Source organism: Chionomys nivalis, chromosome 18 (assembly GCF_950005125.1).
Source record: "Chionomys nivalis chromosome 18, mChiNiv1.1, whole genome shotgun sequence".
NCBI lineage: Eukaryota > Metazoa > Chordata > Mammalia > Rodentia > Cricetidae > Chionomys > Chionomys nivalis.
In genome coordinates, this window is record NC_080103.1 from 42,441,263 (window position 1) to 42,463,660 (window position 22,398).

Sequence of the window (22,398 nt, forward strand, 5' to 3'; positions counted from 1 at the left end):
CATGATATAATCCTTTCCCTTAAATCTCCATTATTTTTAACAAAAATAAGAAAAGGATTTCTGATGTCCTTCAGCTTCTCCACTTTAACATTTCACTGTATTGATTGTCTCTCATCTCCTGTGCTTGAGTTTGTGTATGTCTGATATTTTTGTGGCAGCCTGAGTAGACACTGGCTTTTTATCCCTAAAACTTACACTTATATTCCACAATAGGGACTTCTACATAGCTTCAGAATAATGATGAAAACGACCAAACCAACTTATCTAACCTAGAAATCGTAATCATATTTATTCCCATGCAGTGTGGCAGTTTTTAACAGTATTTTTTTTTGTGTTTGCTCCATTGGCTCTCAAGATTCCGTCCTCCACACAGTACCAGGAGTCTCATGGAGAAAATTTCCAAAGTAGAATGTTGCTTAAATTTTTAGAATTTTTGGAAAATTTTCCCTTTATTCTAAAAACTTAGACTGTAGGTTTATTTTTTCCTTTTTTCTCTACATATCCCCGACTGTCCTAGAACTTATTGTGTAGACCACACTAGCCTCAAACTCACAGAGATCCACCTGCTTCTGCCTCCAGAGTGCTGGATGAAGGTGTGTTCCACCATGCCTGGCCTGGAGGATTTTTTTTTTTTTTAGACACTAGTGTATTTATTTGAATATAATAGTTTGAATTCTGGGCTATATGATAACATTACAAAATGTTTACCAATTTAATTATATTTGAAAATTGTGATAATGACAATATGTAATTTTAAAGAAATAAATCCTTGATGAGTGTGATGAGACAGTTGTGCAATTTTTTTCTCTCGAATATGTGCAGATCATGATGGGATATCTATCCCTTAAAAATAAATTAACACCAGTTGTATAAAAAATTCTTCCAACCTTACACAACAAAAAAATCCCTTTATTTATAATATTGTGAAGGATTTTTTAAAAAGTTAATAATCTTCATTTAATTCTAGATTCAAGTTTTTTTCTGCTTAACTCTACAAGATCTATTTTGTTTTTATTTAAAAAGATAGACAGCATAAATTTGAAACAAAAGAATACTTAGTAAGTTAAGCTATATAGAATTTAATTGGTCATGTATGGATTATGTACACAGACAGATGACACCTAATATTTTATCTCTGCTTTGTTTTCTCTCTAAGCTTAAAAAAAAATTAAATTCCAAAAATAAGAATGTGGTGATGAAACACATGGAAGAGAAATAAAACCTGCATGATATTTAAACTGAAACATTATCTACTCTAAACACAACACTGACATTTGTAAATAATTTCTCAGAGAACATTTGGTATATGCTAAGTGCATCAATAGTTATTATATAAATCTGAAACAGATAACATTAATGATGGAGAAAAGGTTAGTTAAGAGATAAAAGATGCGCAAGCTATAATGAAGTAACTTAATTACTTAAATTTTTTATTTATTTTTATTATTTTTTAATTAAAATTTCCACCTGCTCCCCGTTTCCCATTTCCCTCCCCCTCCTCCCACATATTGCCCCCTCCCCCCGCTCCCCTCCCCCATCCCCACTCCTCTTCTCCTCCCCCCACTCCATTCCCCCTCCCTCTCGATACTGAAGAGCAGTCCAAATTCCCTGCCCTGTGGGAAGACCAAGGTCCTCCCACTTCTATCTAGGTCTAGGAGGATTTTGGTTTTTGTTTAGTTTGTTGGTTTGTATCATTATCTCATGCTGGTCTGGAACTCACTGTATAATCCAGGCTTTTGAGACTTCAGTCAGTAAGGAAACATTTATTGAGCACTTTCTGTTCTTTATTTATTTTATGCATAAAGCTAATATTAGTTCTTGACCTCAAATAACTTACTCTTCAATTGGCAAATTTTCTGTACTGAGGGCTTATTTATTAAGATACAAATTCATAAACTTAATATTTCACATACATTCAATGGTAGAGAATAATTTTATTCAGAAACATAAAAATGATATAGTAATAATTAACAACTGCCAGGCAGTGATGGTCAATGCCTTTGATCCCAGGAGTCAGAGACAGGCGGATCTCTGTGAGTTCAAGGCCAGCCTGGTCTATAAAGCAAGTTCCAGGATTTCCTCTAAAGCTATACAGAGAAACCCTGTCTTGAAAAATAAACAGGAAAAAAAATAGTTAACAAGTTCTTATGGAAGAAAACATCTTTTTTATTATAAGTTCATAGTTAAGTTCAAGCTTCTTCATTGAGTTATCATTACCATTTGCCATAAAGATCTATAGTAAACATGGCTACTATTACATCTGCATTTTGTCTAAATCAATTTCTATCAAAGAAAACTAAAAAATAACACAAAAGTTACTTTAAGTTTCTGACTTACATTTAAGATTACATTAGGTTTTGGTGATAAATAGAAGTGAATTTTTATAGTGTATCAATCATTTGGTTTTATATGCTTTTGTAGACCTGGTCTTGTGTTAGCATTCAGCACAACTTGCTTTGAAGTCTGAGTTTCAAAGAATCTTACTGGAAGCTATAAAGCACAAAGTGTGAAACCTTAGCCAGGAAAAATAAAATGAGTGATCAAACAGCGAGGCCAGAAAGAGCCTTTACATCAGAGAAGGCTCACAGTCGATGCCAGTGACAGATATTAAGGCACGTAAGTGTTACCATCTGCTTAGAAATATTGGAAGGAGTTAGAAATTGGGCACTAATTTTGATTGGACAGTAGCTTAATACCCTGTTAAAACTGCAAATGATAAAAGCCACTTTTTTTACCTTACCAGCCATGTTCAAAGTGAAGTTCTGGTAATTTTCGTTGAGTGTTAGAATACGACACTTAGAAGAAAGTTGCTGAAAGACAATGCCCTCCATTAAAGAGCCATTTTTAGGGTCTTTATGAATTTCTGTCTGGTTAAAGGGGACCCAGAATTTTTAGAACAAGGGTTACTTCTATGCTTATGTCCAAAGTTTTTGGTGTACCAGTTTAATTATAGCTTTGCTTGGCTTTTCATTAACTGTACTATGATTTTCAATTCATATATTGGAAGTCAGGAATAAAAGTGAATAATTTACCTTTTACAACATCGGGTTTGTGCCACATGTTCTATTTCTGTAGAGCTTTTTTGTCTATCAATATTTACAACAATTTTATGAGGTGGGCATTATCATTCCTTTCTACAGAAGAAAGACAAGACAAATTTTACTGAAATTAAAGCACAGGTTTTGTTGGGGAAGAAATTCAGGGATAGAGCAATTGCAGAGCATGTATAAGGCTGTCTCTGGGGCTTCAAGACAAAAAAGCACTGTTCAAAGAGTGGAACACATGCTAGACCATTACACCTGGTGCTTTTTCATTAGACTTTTGATGTGGGATTTCCCTCTGTATGCTGTGAATATGGTTTTCCCCCCATCAGTTAATAAAGAAGCTGCTTTGGCCAATGGCTTAGAGAATAAAGCCATGTAGGAAATCCTAACAGAGATATGTAGAGACAGTAGGCAGAGTCAGGGAGACACCATGTAGCTGCTGAAGGAGAATGATGCTGCAACGCTGGAATCTTATTAGTAGGCCACACTCTCGTGGCGATACACAGATTAATAAAAATATGTAAATATAAGATAAAAGAGTTAGCCAGGAATATGCCTAAGCTATTAGCCAAGCAGTGTTGTAATTAATACAGTTTCTGTGTGATTATTTTGGGTCTGGGTGCCTGGGAAACAGACAAGCAGCCTCCACCTACAGACTTTAGTACTTTTACAGACACCACACGTTCACTTAGAAAAGCAGTATTATCATTGAAGGCAAAATGGCATCGACATATTTCTATATAAGAGGAATACATGAGTACATTAAAAGAATATTAAGGTAATTCTGATAATGGTTTAACAATTTAATAAACTAGTTTTATTCAAGTTACCTATCCAGAATTAAATGAGTTATATTTTATATATAAATAAGAAATCTGGATGATATTATGAGAAAGGGACATCACATATATTTGCATGTATTTTTCATAGAGTTATTGTTATAAAATAATGTAAATTAAGTGAAAAATCCAAATTATGGTACTCATGACTAAATTTGAGAAAGACACACCCACACGATACTAAAATAGAAAATATCTACATTCTGTGCCTAATAACTCAATTCTAGGTTCATAGTAGTCTTGGATATTGAGATATTTATTATGTTAAATATTGGTTTTGTTTGGATCTTATTATCACTATATGTTGGTTCTTCCCCCTTGGAATAAGACTATAACTTAATTATTATTTTGTAGAAACCCATGGTTGAGAGACTTTGAACTTTAAGTTGATGTTGGATTTTTAAGAGACTGAACTTTTAAAGTGTTTGAATTTTTTTCCAATTATATGATTTTATCATTTTCCCCTTTTCTTTTCTCCCTCCAAACCCAACATGAACCACCCACCCATGTTTTCAAAGTCATGGCCTCTTGTTCTTTAATTTTTGCTGCATATTTTTGTGTATGTGTTTATGTATGTGTGCCTTCCTAAATATATAAATATAGCTTGTACAGTCTGTATACTGTACCCATGAAGTCTCACCAACAGGGCTGTCTAAACATGACTTGAACAAGGATAACACCAATAGACATGTTGACATGGAAGGAGGAAAACTCATGAGGTTTCTACCCTAGACACAGAACTAGAAACAGTAAGATATTCTGGAATCAGAAGAAGTAGTCTTCCTGAGGGAAGAGAACACCAATTGGTTATCCAACACTAAGTGCACATCCCTGGAAAATATGTACATACAAGTATTTGAATGTTTTAAAGTCTGTGGAACTTTTATTAAAGTTATACTGTTTTATATTACATTATTAACATCAGATTTGGGGGGATAAACAAGAAAGGAAATTATTATATTATCATAATTTAATAATGATGTTTTTGCGTATCAAGTTGATAAGATATCACTTGTGCTGGTTATATTTTTATCAACTGACACAAGCTAAAGACATCTGAGAAAAGAGAATCTTAACTGAAGATTGCCTCCATCAGATTGCCTTTAGGCAAGTTTGTAAGTCACTTTCTTGATTAACAGGTAATGTGAGAAGGCCAAGCTCACAATGGGTGGCAGCACTCCTGAGGCGGTGGTCTTGTATAAAAAAAAGCAAGTAGAGCAAATCAGTAGGCCGCATTATTCCATGAACTCTGTTTTAGTTCATGCTTGAACTTCTTACCCCTCAAGGATGGAGTATAATTGTAAAATGGCACAAGCCTTTTCCTGTCGAAGTTGCTTTTGCCAGTGTTTTATCACAGCAACAGTAAAGCAGACTAGGACCTGTTGAAAATAATTACTTTCCTATTTCAAAGGTTAAATGATGAAACAATTCACCATTAACAGAAGATCAAGTGGTCAGAGGAATGAAAAGAACTAGAGGCCTGCTGTAATGCCGATATGATACAATCATAGAGAAGAGCAAGAAACTAAACACGTGCCACAGAGAGATACGATGTTTTTTAAATGATTTAGAACTCCTGTCTGTTTCAATTCCTAGGCACAAAGGCCCATATTTCTATGATTAGTTCAAGATTCTTTCTAGTAATCTCTGTGGATTTATTTGTGTAGTATTTTTACATCTCATGCACTAATTATAAGAATGTGCTACTGTTTCTATCACCATTGTAGCTCATTATAATTATTTGTTATTCACTTGTGTTATAGGTATCCTTCATATTTGGCACCAGAGGTAATTGCACAAGGAATTTTCAAAAGTACTGATCATGTGCCAAGTGAAAAACCATTGCCCTCTGGCCCCAAATCAGATGTGTGGTCTCTTGGGATAATTTTATTTGAGCTTTGTGTGGTACGTATAAAGAAGTATTAAATTAATAAAAAGATTGTGTGTTCATTAGAATTTACTTTTTAGAGAAAAAGTTTATATAATAATGAAATAGTTTTCTGTGCAAATTGACTCTAAATAAATAGAAAAGGCTTGTCTCAATTTGGCATCATTTCTATTTTATCAGATAGAGAGAGGGAGACAGAGACAGGGCTAGAAAGACAGAGTGTATGAGTATACATATATGACATACTATGTGTGCCTGGTGCCTAGAGAGGCCAGAATGGTGCATTGAATCCTCTGGAAGAAGAGTTACAGAGGGTGATGAGCTTTTATGTGAGTGCTAGAACCAAACCTGGGTCCTCTGCAGGAGCATCAGTGCTTTCACTGTTGAGCCATGTCTCCAGTCCCCCTTCCCAGTTCCTTTCTTCATTTTTATCTTGATATTTCTCAATATGTTCAGGTTTTTACTACTTGTAGAAACTAGTTACTGGTTGCAGGCCTTTCAAGGGAATCTTACCCCTGTTTCTCCTCCCACCCCACACCCCCGTTTCTTCCTGACTGCCATGAGGTGAGCATACTCCTCTATTGCATGTTCCTACGGCCGTGATATTCTGCCTTACCTCGGGCCCAAAGTCTTGAAACAGGCCAAGCATGAACTGAGATCTCAGAAATTATGAGCAAAATTAAATCTTTTCTACTTCTGTGTTGCTATCAAACATAATTTTGACATAACCCTGAGAAACTCACAAAACACCAATCTGTTGTTTCTGTTATCTACAGAATTTTCCAAATATTTTGAGAGAGAGTAATCCTCTCCATTTATCCTTATCATTGCTAAGAATGACTTTTTTTCATTTTGTGCTTTTGAGATCTAATTTGATAACAATAAGCAAATGTGAAAATCTGAGTTAAGTTTCATGTTACAAGACATAGCTATTTTTTAGAAAGGGTTTCATTGTAGCCCAGGTTAGCCAAAAACATTTTTCATTTTTCATGACTGAAGCTAGTCTTGAATTCCAGGCCCTTTTCTTTCTCTCCCAGGTGCCAGAACTGGAGTTATACACCACTATTCACAATTAAAACCCAGGGCTTCATTCATGCTAGGTAGGCCTCAATCTACCTGAGCTAAATTTCCAGCCCTATTATCTTTCTGTTCCTACAAGCAAACAAACTTTACAAGACTTAATTTGGATTCATAATTACAGATATTTGAGTCCATAATTACTTGCTTGTTGCTGCTCCTGAGTTGAGGCAGCATATGACAGTAGAGATGTCTACTAAAAAGGGTGAAAGAGAGTGCTACAAAGATGTCTTAGTAGTTAAGAGCATTTACTGCTCCTGAAGAAGACCCAGATTTGGTTTCCAGAACCCATGTCTGACAGCTCACAACCATCTGTAGTTACAGCCACATGGGCTCCAATACCTCTGACCTCTGTGGGCACCAGCATTCATATGCACACACCCACACATAGCCAGAGAGAGAGCAAGAGTGAAAGCAAAAGAGAACAAGAGAGAGACAGAGAGAGGGGAATATTTAAGAGTGTGTACATACAAAAATAATGGTTCCACTGTCCCATTTAGGAGCATACCCTCAATGATGAAGCAATTTCCCAATAAGTCCTGCCTCTTAACTTTTTATCACATCTCAATAGCAGTGGACTTGGGACTAAGTCTTCAACATACAGGATTTTGAGATACATTCCAGATTCAAACTCTAGTACATACTTAAACTTTAGTACATGTTAAACTCAAGGACCTCTGAAGTAATAGAAAATTCCTATTGAAGAATTAAATCTCAAGACATGGATTCCATTTCTCCAAATAATATTATCTGTTTTTATAAAGTTATTGGGAAATATATGAAATAGTGCAAATATATTATGCTGTACTATAATTTGTTGTATGACAGACTATAAATATTAGATTTTACTATTAATAATATTAAAATGCAACATGATAGTTTATATATTGCTATTTCATTCTCTAAAGAAAATCTCATATATCCTGATTCTCTGTTACCCTTTGTCTAATCATTCCAATGTTTTAATATTAAAAAAAGACAGTGAATATAATTTTGCTGAAAATCACAGATGAAATGGAAATTTTGTTGGAATCGGAAGTGTGCAGTGTTTCTTTTCTGCCACTGCCACAGATAGCCAAACTCTTATGATATAGGTGTTTCTTCTTTCTCCTCCCCTGACACAGGTATTTCTTATCTAAATAATTCGACTCAACAAATATTGCTGAATATTTACTGTGTGCAAAGTTTGTTTCTATGGATTGCATTGACAGAATTTTGTACATTGAACCATCCCTACACCTCTGAGATGGATCATGCTCAGTGTTCTTTTTGATGTGCTCTTGGATATGCGTTGCCAGTATTTTATTGAGTATTTTTGCATCAGTGTTCATGAGGGAAATTGGTTTGCAATTCTCTCTTTTGAGTCTTTATGTAGTTTGGGTATCAGGGTAACTGTGGCCTCATAAAAAGATTTGGCAATGTTCCTTCTGTTTCTATTTTGTGGAATAATTTGGTATTATCTCTTCTTTGAAAGTCAGGTAGAATTCTGGCCCCGGGTTTTTGTTTGTTTTTGGTTGGGAGACTTTTAATGATTGTTTCTATTTTCTTAGGGGTTATAGGTCTATTTAAATTGTTTATCTGTTCTTGATTTAAATTTGGTACAAGGTATCTACAAGAAATTTATTAACCTCTGTAGCACAATTAATAAAAACTCAGAGACAGCTATTTGGGTTCAACCTGAAGGTCAGAAAAGTAAAACAGCCGGCCACTGGCTCTTACCTCTACCTCGGTCTGAAATGGCGATCCTGCCTGCATAAAACTCAGAATGAGACTGTGTCTGAGAGCTGTCTTCTATTCCTCTCTAGGGCTGGGGTTAAAGCATGCACTTCCCAGTTTCTATGGCAAACTAGTGTGGCTACTGGAATTAAAGGTGTGTGTCACCACTGCATGGTCTGTAAGGCTGACCAGTGGGGATATTTTACTCTCTGATCTTCAGGCAGGCTTTCTTTATTAAAATACAAATGAAATACCACTACAGGGTAGTTTAGAAGAGACTATAGAATAAAGAACAAAAATGAATATTCCTATTATTCTTAGGTTCAATCTTTTCATTGTGTCTTAGATTTCATGGATGTAATGTGTTAGGAATTTTTTAGCCTTGACATTTTCATTGACCTATGGATCTTTTTTCTCTATTGTATCTTCAGTGCCTGAGATTCTCTTTTCTCTTATATTCTGTTGGTGATGCTTGGATCTGTAGTTCCTATTCCCTTACCCAGATTTGTCATTTCCAGAATTCCCTCCGTTTGTGTTTTTTCCCTCAGTTTTCTTTATTGCTTCTATTTCCACTTTCAGGTCTTAAACAATTCTTTCACCTGTTTGGTTTTTTTTCTAGTTTTTTCTTGACATTCTTTGAGGGATTTATTGATTTCCTCCTATTTTCCTTTGTGTTTTTCTCAATTTCTTTAACGGATTTTTTTTTTGGACCTCTATCATCTTCATAAAGTTATTTTTAAGGTCATTTTAAGGTCATGGCTGGGATCTGGGGTGAGATATTGCCCTTTCTGTTATTGTTTTAAAAGATTTATTTATTATGTGTAGTGTTCTGCCTGCATGTATGCCTGCAGGCTAGAAGAGGGCACCAGATCTCATTACAGATGATCATGAATCACTAGGTGATTGCTAGGACCTCTCAAAGAGCAGCCAGTGTTCTTCACCACTGAGCTATCTCTCCAACCCGCCCTTTTTGTTATTGTATTCTTACACTGGCCTTTAGGCATCTGAATTTGGGGTGAATATAGGTCTAGGTGTTGATTCTTGTGTTTGTCTTATTTGGATGGGTGTTTTGTTCCTTGGTTTCTGTTTCCTCTCTGTTCTCCTGGCTTAAGTGGCCAAGGGTTCTGGTGACTGGTGAGTCTTCAAGTCCTGTAGGGTATCTCCTCTGAGATTTTGGGGGCCTTCGGCTCCATGATCTGGTTTGACCTCTGGTAAAGCTGAAGTCTACTTTATTCTGTATATCTGGCCTGGCCTCTGGTAAAGCCTGAGTCGTCTTCTGGAATACATAGAATGATCCTGGCGTTTGGTAGAACTTCTGTGACTGTGGTTCCATCTGGTGTGGATTGTACCTGGGCCTGTGGTGTCTGTTCTTCCAACTGGTGTGGACTATGTCTGGGTCTGTGGAGTCTGCTGGAGTTCTGGGGAAGGGCTGGACATGGGGAGGATGAAGAGGTAGAAGGGGTTGGCAGCACTGTGGGTCTTTGAGGAGCCGAATCCAGAGCATGGTGGCAGTCTATCTGGCAGGCTTGTCACTCACAGCCTGGTCAGCTGCTGCACCAGGGCAGGGGATGCCTCTGGAGTTGGGGCAGGGCCCAGCAGTGGTACTGGTGCTGAGATGGGAGTGGCAGGCTACAGAACAGAAGGGTCACTAACTGGTTGTGGGTGACTCTTTCTCGGTGCCCAGAAGTGGGGTGGGGAATAACTGGGAAGGCAAGAGCCTGGGGAAGGGTTGTGAGGGAAGCCTGGAATCCTGGGTGGGGTGCAGTTCCACTGGCAGGCGGGTCACTCGCCTGTTCTGGCTGGTATGGTCTGCTGTAATGTGTATCTTCAAACAGCCTGTAATACCAGCTATTCTGGAGGCTGAGCTAAGAAGAACCAAGCTTGAGGCCAGACTGGAAAGACTGTCTTAAAGTAAGAGTATAAAAGGGCTAGGGACGGAACTTAGTGATACCGTGCTGTTCTAGCAACTGTGCCGGTCTAGCATACATGAGTCCTGGGCTGGCCCCAGCTCCAAAAGCAACAAAGACGGCATAAAAACTCAGGCACTATTGGAACACACAGAATGCCAGTCTGAAGTAGCTTGAGAGAAAGAGGAACTGCTGTGGGTTGTTATCAGTGTGAACAATAGAGTACTTCAACATGATACATAACTAAGGATTCCAGGGGTAGACTTCAGGTGATCTGGAAAAACTAACCATCAAGAAAGAATGTGTGGTTCTCAGAAGTGATCAGTGCCTGGGATACCATTTAGATCTAATGATTGTTAGGTATAGGTGGCTTAAATAATAAATATTATACAACTCTTAAAAATGTTATTTAACTATAGCTCTTTGTGGTCAAGCTTAATTTATATAATCAACAAAACTCTGGTGATAAATGGAAGTGACAATAAAATCACCTTCAGTTATGATACAGAAAGATTCCTAGGGAAAGAAAATTCTAAATATTAATACTATTGTATTTTCCCATTATTTAGGGAAGAAAATTGTTTCAGAGCTTGGATATTTCTGAAAGACTAAAATTTTTGCTTACTTTAGGTAAGTTTCATGTATTTGATTGTGTTTCAACCATAAACATAATCTATAGAAACAGTTGTTGTCTGCATTGGAGTGTTCTCCTAACACAGTGAAATGTGTGTCTTCAGGCTGATGGTGAGGTCAGCATCACAAGGCATCATGAAAAGTGTCCTTTAAAATGTGTGCTTTTCTTTATTCATGAAGGAACTTGAACCTGCATGGAAAGAAATCTTAGTTTCGTGATTTAGTCAAGTAAACTATCTTATATAATCAAACTAATAGAATTTAAAACTACTTCCATCCACCATGTCTAAATTTTGAGCTACCTTTCTATGTGACTAGTTGTATGTATGAAGAACTGTCTATGAATAGTGTCCACTTTTCTTTATAATTGGCTTATATATATTATGTTTGAAATTTATAGTAACAAATGTGATCTAATTTAGAGTGGAATAAGGTAAATATGTGGTCATAAGAAAGAAAACCTGATAGACTATTTTATATAAAGCTTTGACACATCGACATTCCAGCAACAGAGTTTACAAATAATAAAACTTGTGGGAATAGTTAAGTATTTGGAAGTAATGAATTTTAACTAAATTGCTTAAAACTTCATCTGATTCATAAATTTTTTACCAAAAATAGATACTACATTTGTCAAGTAATTTGGTGTAGCCTGGTTAATAAAAAACCCAGAGACAGATTGGGGTTCAACCTGAAGGTCAGAAAAGCAAAACAGCCCGCCACTTGCTGTTACCTCAAATTTAATCTGAATTGGCAATCCTGCCTCCAAGAATCTCAGAATGAGACTGTGCCTGAGAGCTGTCTCCTCTCACTTTATATTTCTCTCTAGTGCTGCGATTAAAGGCCTTCACTAATACCACCTGGTTTCTATGGCAAACTAGTGTGGCTACTGGGATTAAAGGTGTGTGTCACCACTGCCTGGTCTGTAAGGCTGACCAGGGTGGCTGTTTTATTTTGTGATCTTCAGGCAAGTTTTATTTATTAAAATACAAATGAAATATCACTACAGTTTGGAGCATTATTAAGTTAAATGTTTACTTTATATCCCCAGAGATACACGAGTGCAGTCTTCAAACCTCATATGATAAAAATAAACTATTCTTGTAATCAGGAAAAAACAACTATAACAAGCTTTCTTATCGGACTATCTTTGGATCACCAGCCTACAAATAATGACCCAGAGAACTACTATTAATTATGAAAGCTTGGCCTTAGCTTAGTCTTGCACCCAGCTACCTCATATCACTCAAATTAACTTGTTTCTATTAATCCACTTTCTGCCACATGGCTCGATTACCTCTTTTTAGTAGGGCACACCTGACTTGCTCTGTGTCTGCTGGAGAAATAGCACACCTCAATTCCTGCGCTCAGTTCCCTTCTCTCTGTCTGAAAGTCACGCCTTTCCTCTCCTGCCTAGCTATTGACCATTCAGCTTTTTATTACGCCAATCACAGCAACATATCTTCATATAGTGTGCAGCTATTCCACAACAAACAATAGTGCCTTTAAAAATTTCTTGAAATTTCTTCCATATCTCTATTTAAGTTCCTATATTTTAGTACCTGTGCTTAACTAAATTGAGTGGGTAAGCCTCTGTTTTTAGCAAAATATGTAAGGAAAGTTAATTTAAAAATGTTTTAGTAGTTTAAGCACCAAAACTACATTATGATATTTGGAAATGTTGTATCATAGTATAATAACATACCTGGTTATTGTGATAGATTCAAAAAGCAGTGCACACTCATCTGGCTTTCTTGTTTCTTAGGCTGTGTAGATGACACTATAGTAGTTCTGGCTGAAGAACATGGTTGTCTGGACATTATCAAGGTTCGTTGTGCATCTGTTTGGGCTGTTCTAACAGACTATCTGAGAGTGGGTCATAAATGATAGATAGATAGATAGATAGATAGATAGATAGATAGATAGATAGATAGATAGATAGATAGATAGATAGATAAGAGATGAATAAAACATACCATCTCACAGTATTTTAGACTGGAAATGTCAGGTAAATGTTCCCCCAGGTTTAGTTTTCTGATGAGGATGGACACTGTCCTCACAGAGCAGAAAAGCAAGCTGGTAGAGGATGTTGTGGATGTGTGAATGTGTTTGATAAAATCCTATTCCCAAGATGAGAGCCATTGTGCCCTAATCATCTTTTACAGGCCCACCTCTTTTATTGCTATGTTTGTTTTTATTTTTATAATTTCTTGAGCATTTCTTATAAGGTTTTTATCATATTCACCCCCAATTTCTTTCCTAACTCCTCTCAGATCAACTCTTATCTCCCTACACCTACAAATTCATGCCCCCCTTTTCATACCCATCAACTCCATTTGTGGAGCCCATATACTCCTGGGTATGAGGCTGTCCACTAGAGTATGGTCTATCTACCAGGAGCCAAACCCTTACAAGTAACTGGCTCTCTCCTCACTAGGAGCCATTAATAGTCATTAGCTCCTTAACCTCTGGTTTTGAAAGTCTTTCCACCTGCTCTTCCACAATAGTCATTGAGCCTTGCAGAGGGGTTATGACATAGGGCTTATTCTGCACTTTAACAGTCAATTTCTGCCCAAACCACCATTTGCTACGCAAAGAAACTTCTCCGATATCATCTGAGAACTGAACTAATCTATGAGTAGAGCGGTAAGAATTTAGAAGGCACTATGAAACTATGTCTATTTAGCAGAATGAAAATAACAGGTTCATTCACTCTGCAACTCATCTCTTAATGTCATCTATGTGATATCAAGTTTCAAGACCTGATTTTAGGAAGGGACACAGTTATACCAGAACAGTCTGTTTTCACATCAGGATACAATAACTAGCTATTAAAGCTATACTTATTTCTCTGCAGATGCTGGTTTTTTTTTTTAATCAGAATGACAAATGGCTATAAATTTAAATAAAGTCCAAATAAAGACTTTTTTTTTAAATCAAAGCTTAGGAGATTTAAATATTTCAGTAAAATATATTTCTAGAATTGATCATTTATCTATTTTTTCTTTATTTGCTAGGACCTTCCTGAAAATGTGACAAATATTTTGAAGAAGTGTCTCACCTTCCATCCTTCTAAAAGGTGATTCCTTAAGACTTTAGGCTTATCCTGAGAACCTTTTCGTGTGGAGTTGATTTGATTAGGAGAGTGATGGACTAGGGGATGACCGCAGATGCATGTGTTGTATTTGGTAGGAGTCTGATGGACCAGGGGATGATAACTGTATATACAGTAGTACATAAATGATACTAGTATTATAAATGTGAGTCAAAGATTATTTTTTTGCTATAAAAGAAGTCAAATCATGGTCATAAAACTGACATATATGAAAAAAGTTTCTAATTCATCTCCTTGCCTCAAGAAGAAAATCAACTAAACAGGAGTGTCGGTACTCATAGCTCTAATGACATTTGAATAATAACAAAAGCTTGATGTCATTATGAATTATATACTGAGTTTGACACAATGTTAAGTTTATAGTTACTGATCAAAATTGAGAAAGATTTCCTTGACATTTTGTTTTCATTTCATGGTGTCACTTTTAATTACCTAGCTATTGCTAAGCCTCCTAAATATAATGCTAGAAAAGAATATATTCTAATTGTCATTAGAAAAGGCACTTTATCAAGCCATGCATGGTGGGGAAAGCGATAGTATTACAACAGAATTTAGGGTGTTTATAAAATGATTTTTGTTAAAAGATAAGGCACAAACTGTTAACACACATAAGTAATTCAGCACTGAGTTATTTAGTCGCAACAGCCGGACTCTACTGAAGGGAGCACCTTTGCTCTTTTCTGTGCCAAGGATTTATCTAAGACTTTACCACCCACTTTCAATGTCTATTACATTTTGTATGAAAGTTTTTATGACTTTTATCCATGCTAAGTATTTTAAATCGTTTATTTCAAGGCCAACCCCAGATGAATTAATGAGGGACCAGGTCTTCAGTGAAGTGTCACCTTTATACACTCCGTTTCTCAAACCTGCCAGTCTGTTTTCATCTTCTCTGCGATGCGCCAACTTAACTCTGCCTGAGAATATTGATGACTTGTGTAAAGGTAAAGAGGAATAAAACATGTGATAATATGAGTCTTGTTTCCAAAAGAAGCCCCTTAACATGTTTACTTTTGAGTTCATTAGAAACAGGTATTACATTACTGGGGTTCTGTGGTTAATAGTCAGAGCACTGAGAGGTGATGCTTGTAGTTAGTTGGCTTTTTATTTCTACTCTTTGTTCTTTGGGAGCGTACCACCCAGCTCTCAAATAAATACATGGAGACTTATTCCTATTTATGAATGCTTGGTCTTGGCTTGGCTTGTTTCTAGCCAGCTTTTCTAATTTAAATTATCACAACTACCTTTTGCCTCTGGGCTTTTGCCTTTCTTTATTCTATATTTCTTTCTTTCCTTTCTACTCCATGGCTGACTGTGTTGCTGGGTAGCTGGTCCCTGGCACCTTCCTCTCCTTCTTTTTCTCCTTCCTCTTCTCTTTTTCTCTTCATATTTATTCTGTCTGCCTGGCAGTCCCACCTATCTTTTCTCCTGCCTTGCTCTTGGCTGTCAAGCTCTTTTTTTAGACCAATCAGATGTTTCAGACAGGCAAAGTAACATAACTTTAAAGAGTTAAACAAACGCAACATAAAAGAATGCAACATATCCTTGCATCATTCAACAAATACTTGACAGCAAAAACAAATGTAACATATCTTAAACTAATATTCCATAACATTTCCCCCTTTGTCTAAATAAAAATGAAATGATTTAATTTTAAGATAATAAAACAATATACAACAAAAACAGTTTTCAAGTAAGAATTACATTTACAATATTCATTCTATTTGTATTTAGCAAATTCAGAGAAAACACTCCATTATCTAACTTATCTTAGTGATTCCAAAGTTTCATACCTAATTTGCTTTCCATAATAACTAAGGAGAACTATAACATTAAATATTTAGTCTTTTACACCATCAAAGACACCAAAAGGATGTAATATTACCTAATAGCAGAAACATCTGACTGCCTGGACAGTCACCCCACGTTCCTCTGCAACACTTCAGCCAAAAAGCCTAGAATATCTGGCATATTTTTCAGTGAAACAGGAAATTTGAAGGACTGTTCAACTCTGTATTAGCAAAGTTTAACAGTCTTTTTTTGTGTGTGTCCTTTTCAAATTGAAAGTAAATTCCATATAGTTTCTTTGCTAACCATCATCTTTTTATGAAGTAAATTGGTGCTTTCAGGCACGTGTATCATGAAAAGTTTAGGTTAGTATACATCTTAAATGCCATATTCTATAGGTCTTTAACGTGTTTGAAAATCATTTATCTGTCTAAAATATACTTATTTAACCTTGAAAACATACCTAATGTAACTACAAGCTTGATTATTATAGATTAAGTACCTACCTCATTTATTAATTATGCATTGCATTTTTAAGTGAGCTGCATAAGCACAAAACCCCAAATAAGAGTAGAAACACATATACAGTATAGGAAAAATAACTCTAAATTTGTAGCAATATACCAAAATCCATGCCAATACAAAATATCTGAGATTAATAGTTGTCTTTTTATCCTATATTCTCCTAAATGGTAACAAGCATCCATAAACCACCAAAAAACCAACAACCACTCACATCCCGACTCTTGGGAATATGGCCACCATTTTCTCTAGACTGCTTCCTTTTGTCTCTGGACAAAGTCATCTTTAGGGGTCCCTGAGAAAATTGAGATAAGAGCTAAGTCCTGGGAAGACCAGCTGTAACTTTGTTGATATATGTCACCTGTTCAGATTCAGAAGGTCTTCCCCGACCAAACCTGATCCATATAAACCCTGAAGAACTCTTAACCTCTCATTTTCTATGGAAATAAATGGAAAACCTCTTCTCCAAAGCAATTCATGTTTTGATTTCCATTTTGAAGTGAAGGCATTCTTATATAGACTAATTTATTTTAGCAGTCCACTTAACAATCCCATGTCTGTCAGCAGCTGTCCTTTCCTTATCAGCAATCAAAAACTTCACAGTCAACACAGCAACATACAGGATCCAGACTCACATGGTATTCCCCATCTCTACATGGCTCATTCTTTTTTCATATTACTTTGCTTCTCTCTCTTTAAAGACTTTATTATTTTTAAACTCTTCTTTATTTCTTATGACTGTCATTACCCCTTTTTCTTTTCTTAAGCCTGTGCACATTGTTAAGTACTCTAGAACCTGTTTATAGTTTTTTCTGTCTAGATCTGTGTTTACTGCATATCTTTAATCTTTTTGTCTGCATGAGCAAAACAAAAACCAAAACAACCCCGCTAAAGAGCGCCGCTTACAGCTTTAGCAACTGTCTCCATCTGCTGCTCAGATCCTGAAAGCCAAGCCTACAGCTCACAGCCTGGTCGGAGCTGCATGGCTGGGAACTATGTTCAACCTCCCAGCTATGGCAAGCTGGTGGCCTGCACTGTGGCAGGTGCTTTTTTACTTAGTTTATTTTTTCTACTTAGCATGAAAAAGACTTAAACAGTGCTGTGCTGTATGGCAGAACTTGTTGAAGGAGCCATGTCCTTTTGTTTGTTTGTGTTTTGTTTTTTGGCCTTTCTCAGGCTCTAGGTGGATATTTGAACCTCACATTTGGTACACCAAAATGTTGTTGGTTGATTTTTACTCTTAATTCTTTGGGGACCCGCCAAACATAGAGACTTATTCTTACTTATGAATGCTGGGCCTTGCTTGGCTTGTTTCTAGCCAGCTTTTCTTAAATTATCTCATCTCCCTTTTGCCTCTGGGCTTTTACCTTTCGTTATTCTATATATCTTTTTTTCCTCCTTACTGTGCTGCTGGGTGACTGGTCCCTGCGTTGTGCCCAGATTACGACCCCCCAGAGAGGCCCAGACTGTAATAAGCAAGGTTTATTCAGCATAATACAAACATGTTTAGAACCCCTGTCTACAGACCCCGTTATAGCGAGGTAGAGAGAGGAGTTGTATCTCCTTTGTGGGGTTGGCTTTTAAAGGCATTACTACAAAGAGGCTTTTTGAAGCTGCTTTTGCACATGTGCAAGGACTTTTGCTCACTCCCATTCTGCTAAGTCAGCTTTTTCCTTGTTCTTAGAGCAAGGCCACTGTTCTTGAGTTAGGCCATCTTTATCAGCCTGTACCAGGTGGCTGGCTGGGCTGAACTAAGTGACCTTGTGCTTAGACCCCCCGGGTAGGAGAGGCGAAGGCCACTATCTTCCTGGGGAACATTCTGCTAGGGAATTTCTTCTCGCCCCTTTGAGAATAAGGGGTGAGGGTCCCACACCTGGAGTCCTCCTCCTCTTGTCCTTTTTCTCCCTCCTCTTTTCTTTTTTTTCCTGTTTATTTTCTCTGCCTGGCTACACTGCCTATTTTTCTTTTCTTTCCTGCCTACCTATTGGCTAGTCAGCTCTTTATTAGACCAATCAGGTGTTTTAGACAGGCAAAATAACACAGCTTTACAGAGTTAAACAAAAAGAATGCAACATATGTTTGCATCATTAAACAAATATTCTACAGCATAAATAAATGTAAAACATCTTAAACTAATAATCCACAAAAGATTCTTGAATATTTAAAATATAAGTCAATTGTAAATTACTAATATTCCATATAATTTATTTTAAGTAATCTTAAAACTATATTATCAGTAGGAAGTCCATGTTATCATATTTTAACTTGAAACATGAAAAGGAACACTTCATTGATATGTAGGTTTTTCTGCCCATACTTCTTTCTTGCTATAAAATATAAAAATTCCTGTTCTGTACCTCTAACATGGGAAATAAACTTTCCAAATTTTTCCTTTTCTAGCTTCTCTTGATATAAGAAGCAGGCTTGTAACTAAACTTGACTAATAGGATCACAGTGGATGTCTGTTTGGCATGTGAGTTTCTCCTAGTGGAAAATGCTTTCTCGACAAGAAAAGGACCACAGTAGCATTTCTCCTTCCATTCTGACTATAGGAAGTTATCTAGATTTTTGTCAAGCTCAGGCCTCTTGACTGTCTTCATGCATAAGTCACTTTTAGGAGGCAACCTATTACAAAGAAGAATCAAAACCTGACAGTCATGACGCACCTGCTGAGAATTAAAGCACCCAGCTCCAGCTTACCCTCGCCTTTCAGTTTCACTATGGGGGATGATTGTGTGGCCAGCACTGTCCAGACGCACAGCTCATTAAATTACTTGACCTGCTTGTAGGACTGCAGGATGCTTTCCTTCCTCCTTGCCACACCATGTCATAGCAGGTATTCCCTCGCTGAGATCAGTTAGGTGCTAACTTCTGAGGACAAGCCGTGTAAGGAAGAAAGGTGTCCTCTTGTCGTATTTAAAATCGGTTCTGTTGCCATAGCAGAGGCCAGTCTTCTCCAATAATACTGTGAGGAACTTGTCAGGCTTCTAGTGATAAAACCCACAGAAGTGCCAGTGTCCCCTATGGCTGCATCCCCTGGAATGTTAACTCTCAGACTTGTCCACATTCAACCTGCAGCAACTTATCAATTGTAGTCCAGCTTGCTGTTCCAGTTCTGGTCCCTGAGACTTTTCTGTTGTGTGGCTCCCTGCATATCCCGTCTGCTTCTCCAATCTTGAGGGTAGTAATTTACTTTCATACCATTACTTTCTCATGGGTCTTACAGGAACTCCTGATTTTCAGCCTCTTCTGTTATATTACTAGGTGGAGTAGCAACTTGGAGAGTCCTTACAGAAGTGATAGCCTTTTCAGTTACTTTTATTGGAATTCCAGCTCTTATTGCTATCAACTCTTACTACAGATGGAAACTGTAATGTTAATTTTGAATGTTTTTACCATTAGTTGATACAGACAGTGATCACCTGGCAGAGAGATCTATAGAAGAGGTTTACTACCTGTGGTGTTTGGCTGGAGGTGACCTGGAGAAGGAGCTTACAAACAAGGAAATTATTCGATCCAAACCACCTATCTGCACACTCCCAAAGTAAGTAAAAACTGTTTCTGGTAATATGAATTAATATTTTTGCTGCTTTTTAAATTTTATTTAATTTTATTTTTTTAATAAATTTTTGGTAGCTGTTCTAATTAAGTGAAATTGGAAACGAAACTCTACAACTTGTTGGATAGTCTAGAATTGTTAATTGCAGAGTTTCTATCAATATTTATTCTTATGAATATTGTTTTTAAGAAATAATTTGCTTTGTTATCTATTTGAAAATCATGTAATATTAATAAAAAGTATATATATATATATAAGTTATTTTTCAAACACCACAGTTCATGTAGAAATATGAATAAATGTGTATTTCTTGATCTCTAAAATTTTAGTTTCACAGTCTAGGACAGATTTGACTGTAGGTGTATTAGTTACTTTGGGGCTTACAGGTCCAGAGGGAGAGTCACTAATGACTGCAAGTCATGGTTCCAGGAAACAGAGAGGCCACATTCTCATTTGCACATAGGAAGCAGACAGAGTAAGAGAGGGAAAGAGAGGGGGAGGAGAAAGGAGAGACAGAGACAGAGAAAGAGAAAGAGAAAAAAAAAAGCCAGGATAGCAAATACCAGACTTACAGCTAATCACAGACGTATATATTTAAAAGTCTGCTTTGTTTGAAGAAACTTCAGCTGGCAATTACAGTTTTGAAACATTTGCTTTTTTTTTTTTTTTTTAAAGTCAAGGTCTCATGATGCCCATTCTAGAATTGAACTCACTGTGTACCTCTCTGACCCCAATTCTTGATGCCTCAGCCTTCACCTTTCAAGCACAGGGGTCCAGGCATATGCACCATGTTGGGCTTTGTTTCCAAAATTAACTGTCTAGTCTGAATTTTACTTCTTAATGATGGGATTGTGATAGAAAAATTTTATTTCTAGAAGAAATAAAATAGACTTTCTGTGATCATTATAACAACTTTTGTCTTCCTTCCTTCCTTCCTTCTTTTCTTTCTTCCAATCTTAGTTTTCTCTTTGAAGATGGAGAAAGTTTTGGGCAAGGTCGAGACAGAAGCTCACTCTTAGACGATACCACCGTGACACTGTCCTTATGCCAGCTAAGAAACGTGAGTATAAAATTACCAAATGTGCTTTTATAATTGATAAAACATTGAAACCTTAAAGATAACACAAGACACTTTGCATTCATGCCTGGTTTTCTGATACCCAAGAAGCTTCTGTAGTGAGTAGCGCTCTGAGAAAATGGCATCTGTGTGACTCCAGCCTTCACACGCGGTTTGGTTGCTCACAACAGTGTTGATCTTAAATGTTAGATAATTCTAGGTGCTCAGATTCTGATGTTTTAGAATGCATATGTTAATCGCAGTTGCCTGATTTTAGTGCAGCCCTGAGTTTCAGCTATTTCCTCACCTGTTCTGTGCATTACAGCTTTGTCCATTTCTGAACGAGTTCGTGTAAGAGCTTTAAAAAATGTATTCAAGATACTATGATACACTGCCTATAATTCATCCAAATATCTTTAAAGAATATATGGAAAAGTACCTCTTTTAAAATAATATTTAATAAATGAATATATAATAATCTTTTAAATAATCATTCTTATTTTAAAATATCTTATACATTTACATTTTATATTATGTTAGTAATCTGGTGTTGCATGTGAGGAAATGTTGGGAATGATGCCTGTAAAGGGGAAAAGGAAGATCTTGCTTGTGTTTAACCCTTGCCAGAAGTGTGATGTGTTTGCATATCCATGGAAAAAAATAATTTTTGGATTCTATTTTTTGCTTCTTTGGACTGTTGTGAATTCATAATTTTTGCATTACGATTCTTTTAAGCAATTATTACTCTTGGCACCTAATATAATGATTTATGGATATTTTATTTTTAAATTGACAGAGATTAAAAGATGTTGGAGGAGAAGCTTTTTATCCATTACTTGAAGATGAGTGAGTATATGTTGCTTTACTTGACTTGTTCCCTGTTTCTATTAGATTAATAAGAAGTTTGTAGATTTTAAATTGAACATATAGGAAGTAGTGCTTTAATTTATTAGAATATTGTCTTTGTCAGTATTTTTCCTTTTTTGTTCCTTTACAGCCAGTCGAACTTACCTCATTCAAACAGTAATAATGAGTTATCTGCAGCCGCTACCCTGCCTTTAATCATCAGAGAGAGGGATACGGAATATCAACTAAACAGAATTATTCTCTTTGACAGGCTGCTGAAGGTAGGAATTATAGCATAGCAAGTGTTAATGATAGTCCATGAGTTGTCCTTTAATGCTGTTAATCCTTACAGCTTGAAATTATGAGAAAAAATTCTTATGATCTCTTTTCTAATTAAGTTTTCTAAT

At 36.4% G+C, this 22,398-nt stretch overlaps 1 protein-coding gene across 3 annotated transcripts in view; it reads left to right on the forward strand.

The window, feature by feature from the left end:
- The window catches only part of Tbck (TBC1 domain containing kinase), a 136,240-nt gene that overhangs the window by 24,519 nt on the left and 89,323 nt on the right, over positions 1-22,398 (forward strand). For all 3 annotated transcript variants that reach the window (XM_057793406.1, XM_057793405.1, XM_057793407.1), the window contains exons 6-14: positions 5,647-5,788; positions 11,041-11,101; positions 12,870-12,931; positions 14,122-14,183; positions 15,015-15,163; positions 19,932-20,073; positions 21,049-21,148; positions 21,942-21,991; positions 22,143-22,272. In XM_057793406.1, coding sequence (XP_057649389.1) covers positions 5,647-5,788; positions 11,041-11,101; positions 12,870-12,931; positions 14,122-14,183; positions 15,015-15,163; positions 19,932-20,073; positions 21,049-21,148; positions 21,942-21,991; positions 22,143-22,272 — 898 coding nt within the window. The remainder of the gene's footprint in view (positions 1-5,646; positions 5,789-11,040; positions 11,102-12,869; positions 12,932-14,121; positions 14,184-15,014; positions 15,164-19,931; positions 20,074-21,048; positions 21,149-21,941; positions 21,992-22,142; positions 22,273-22,398) is intronic.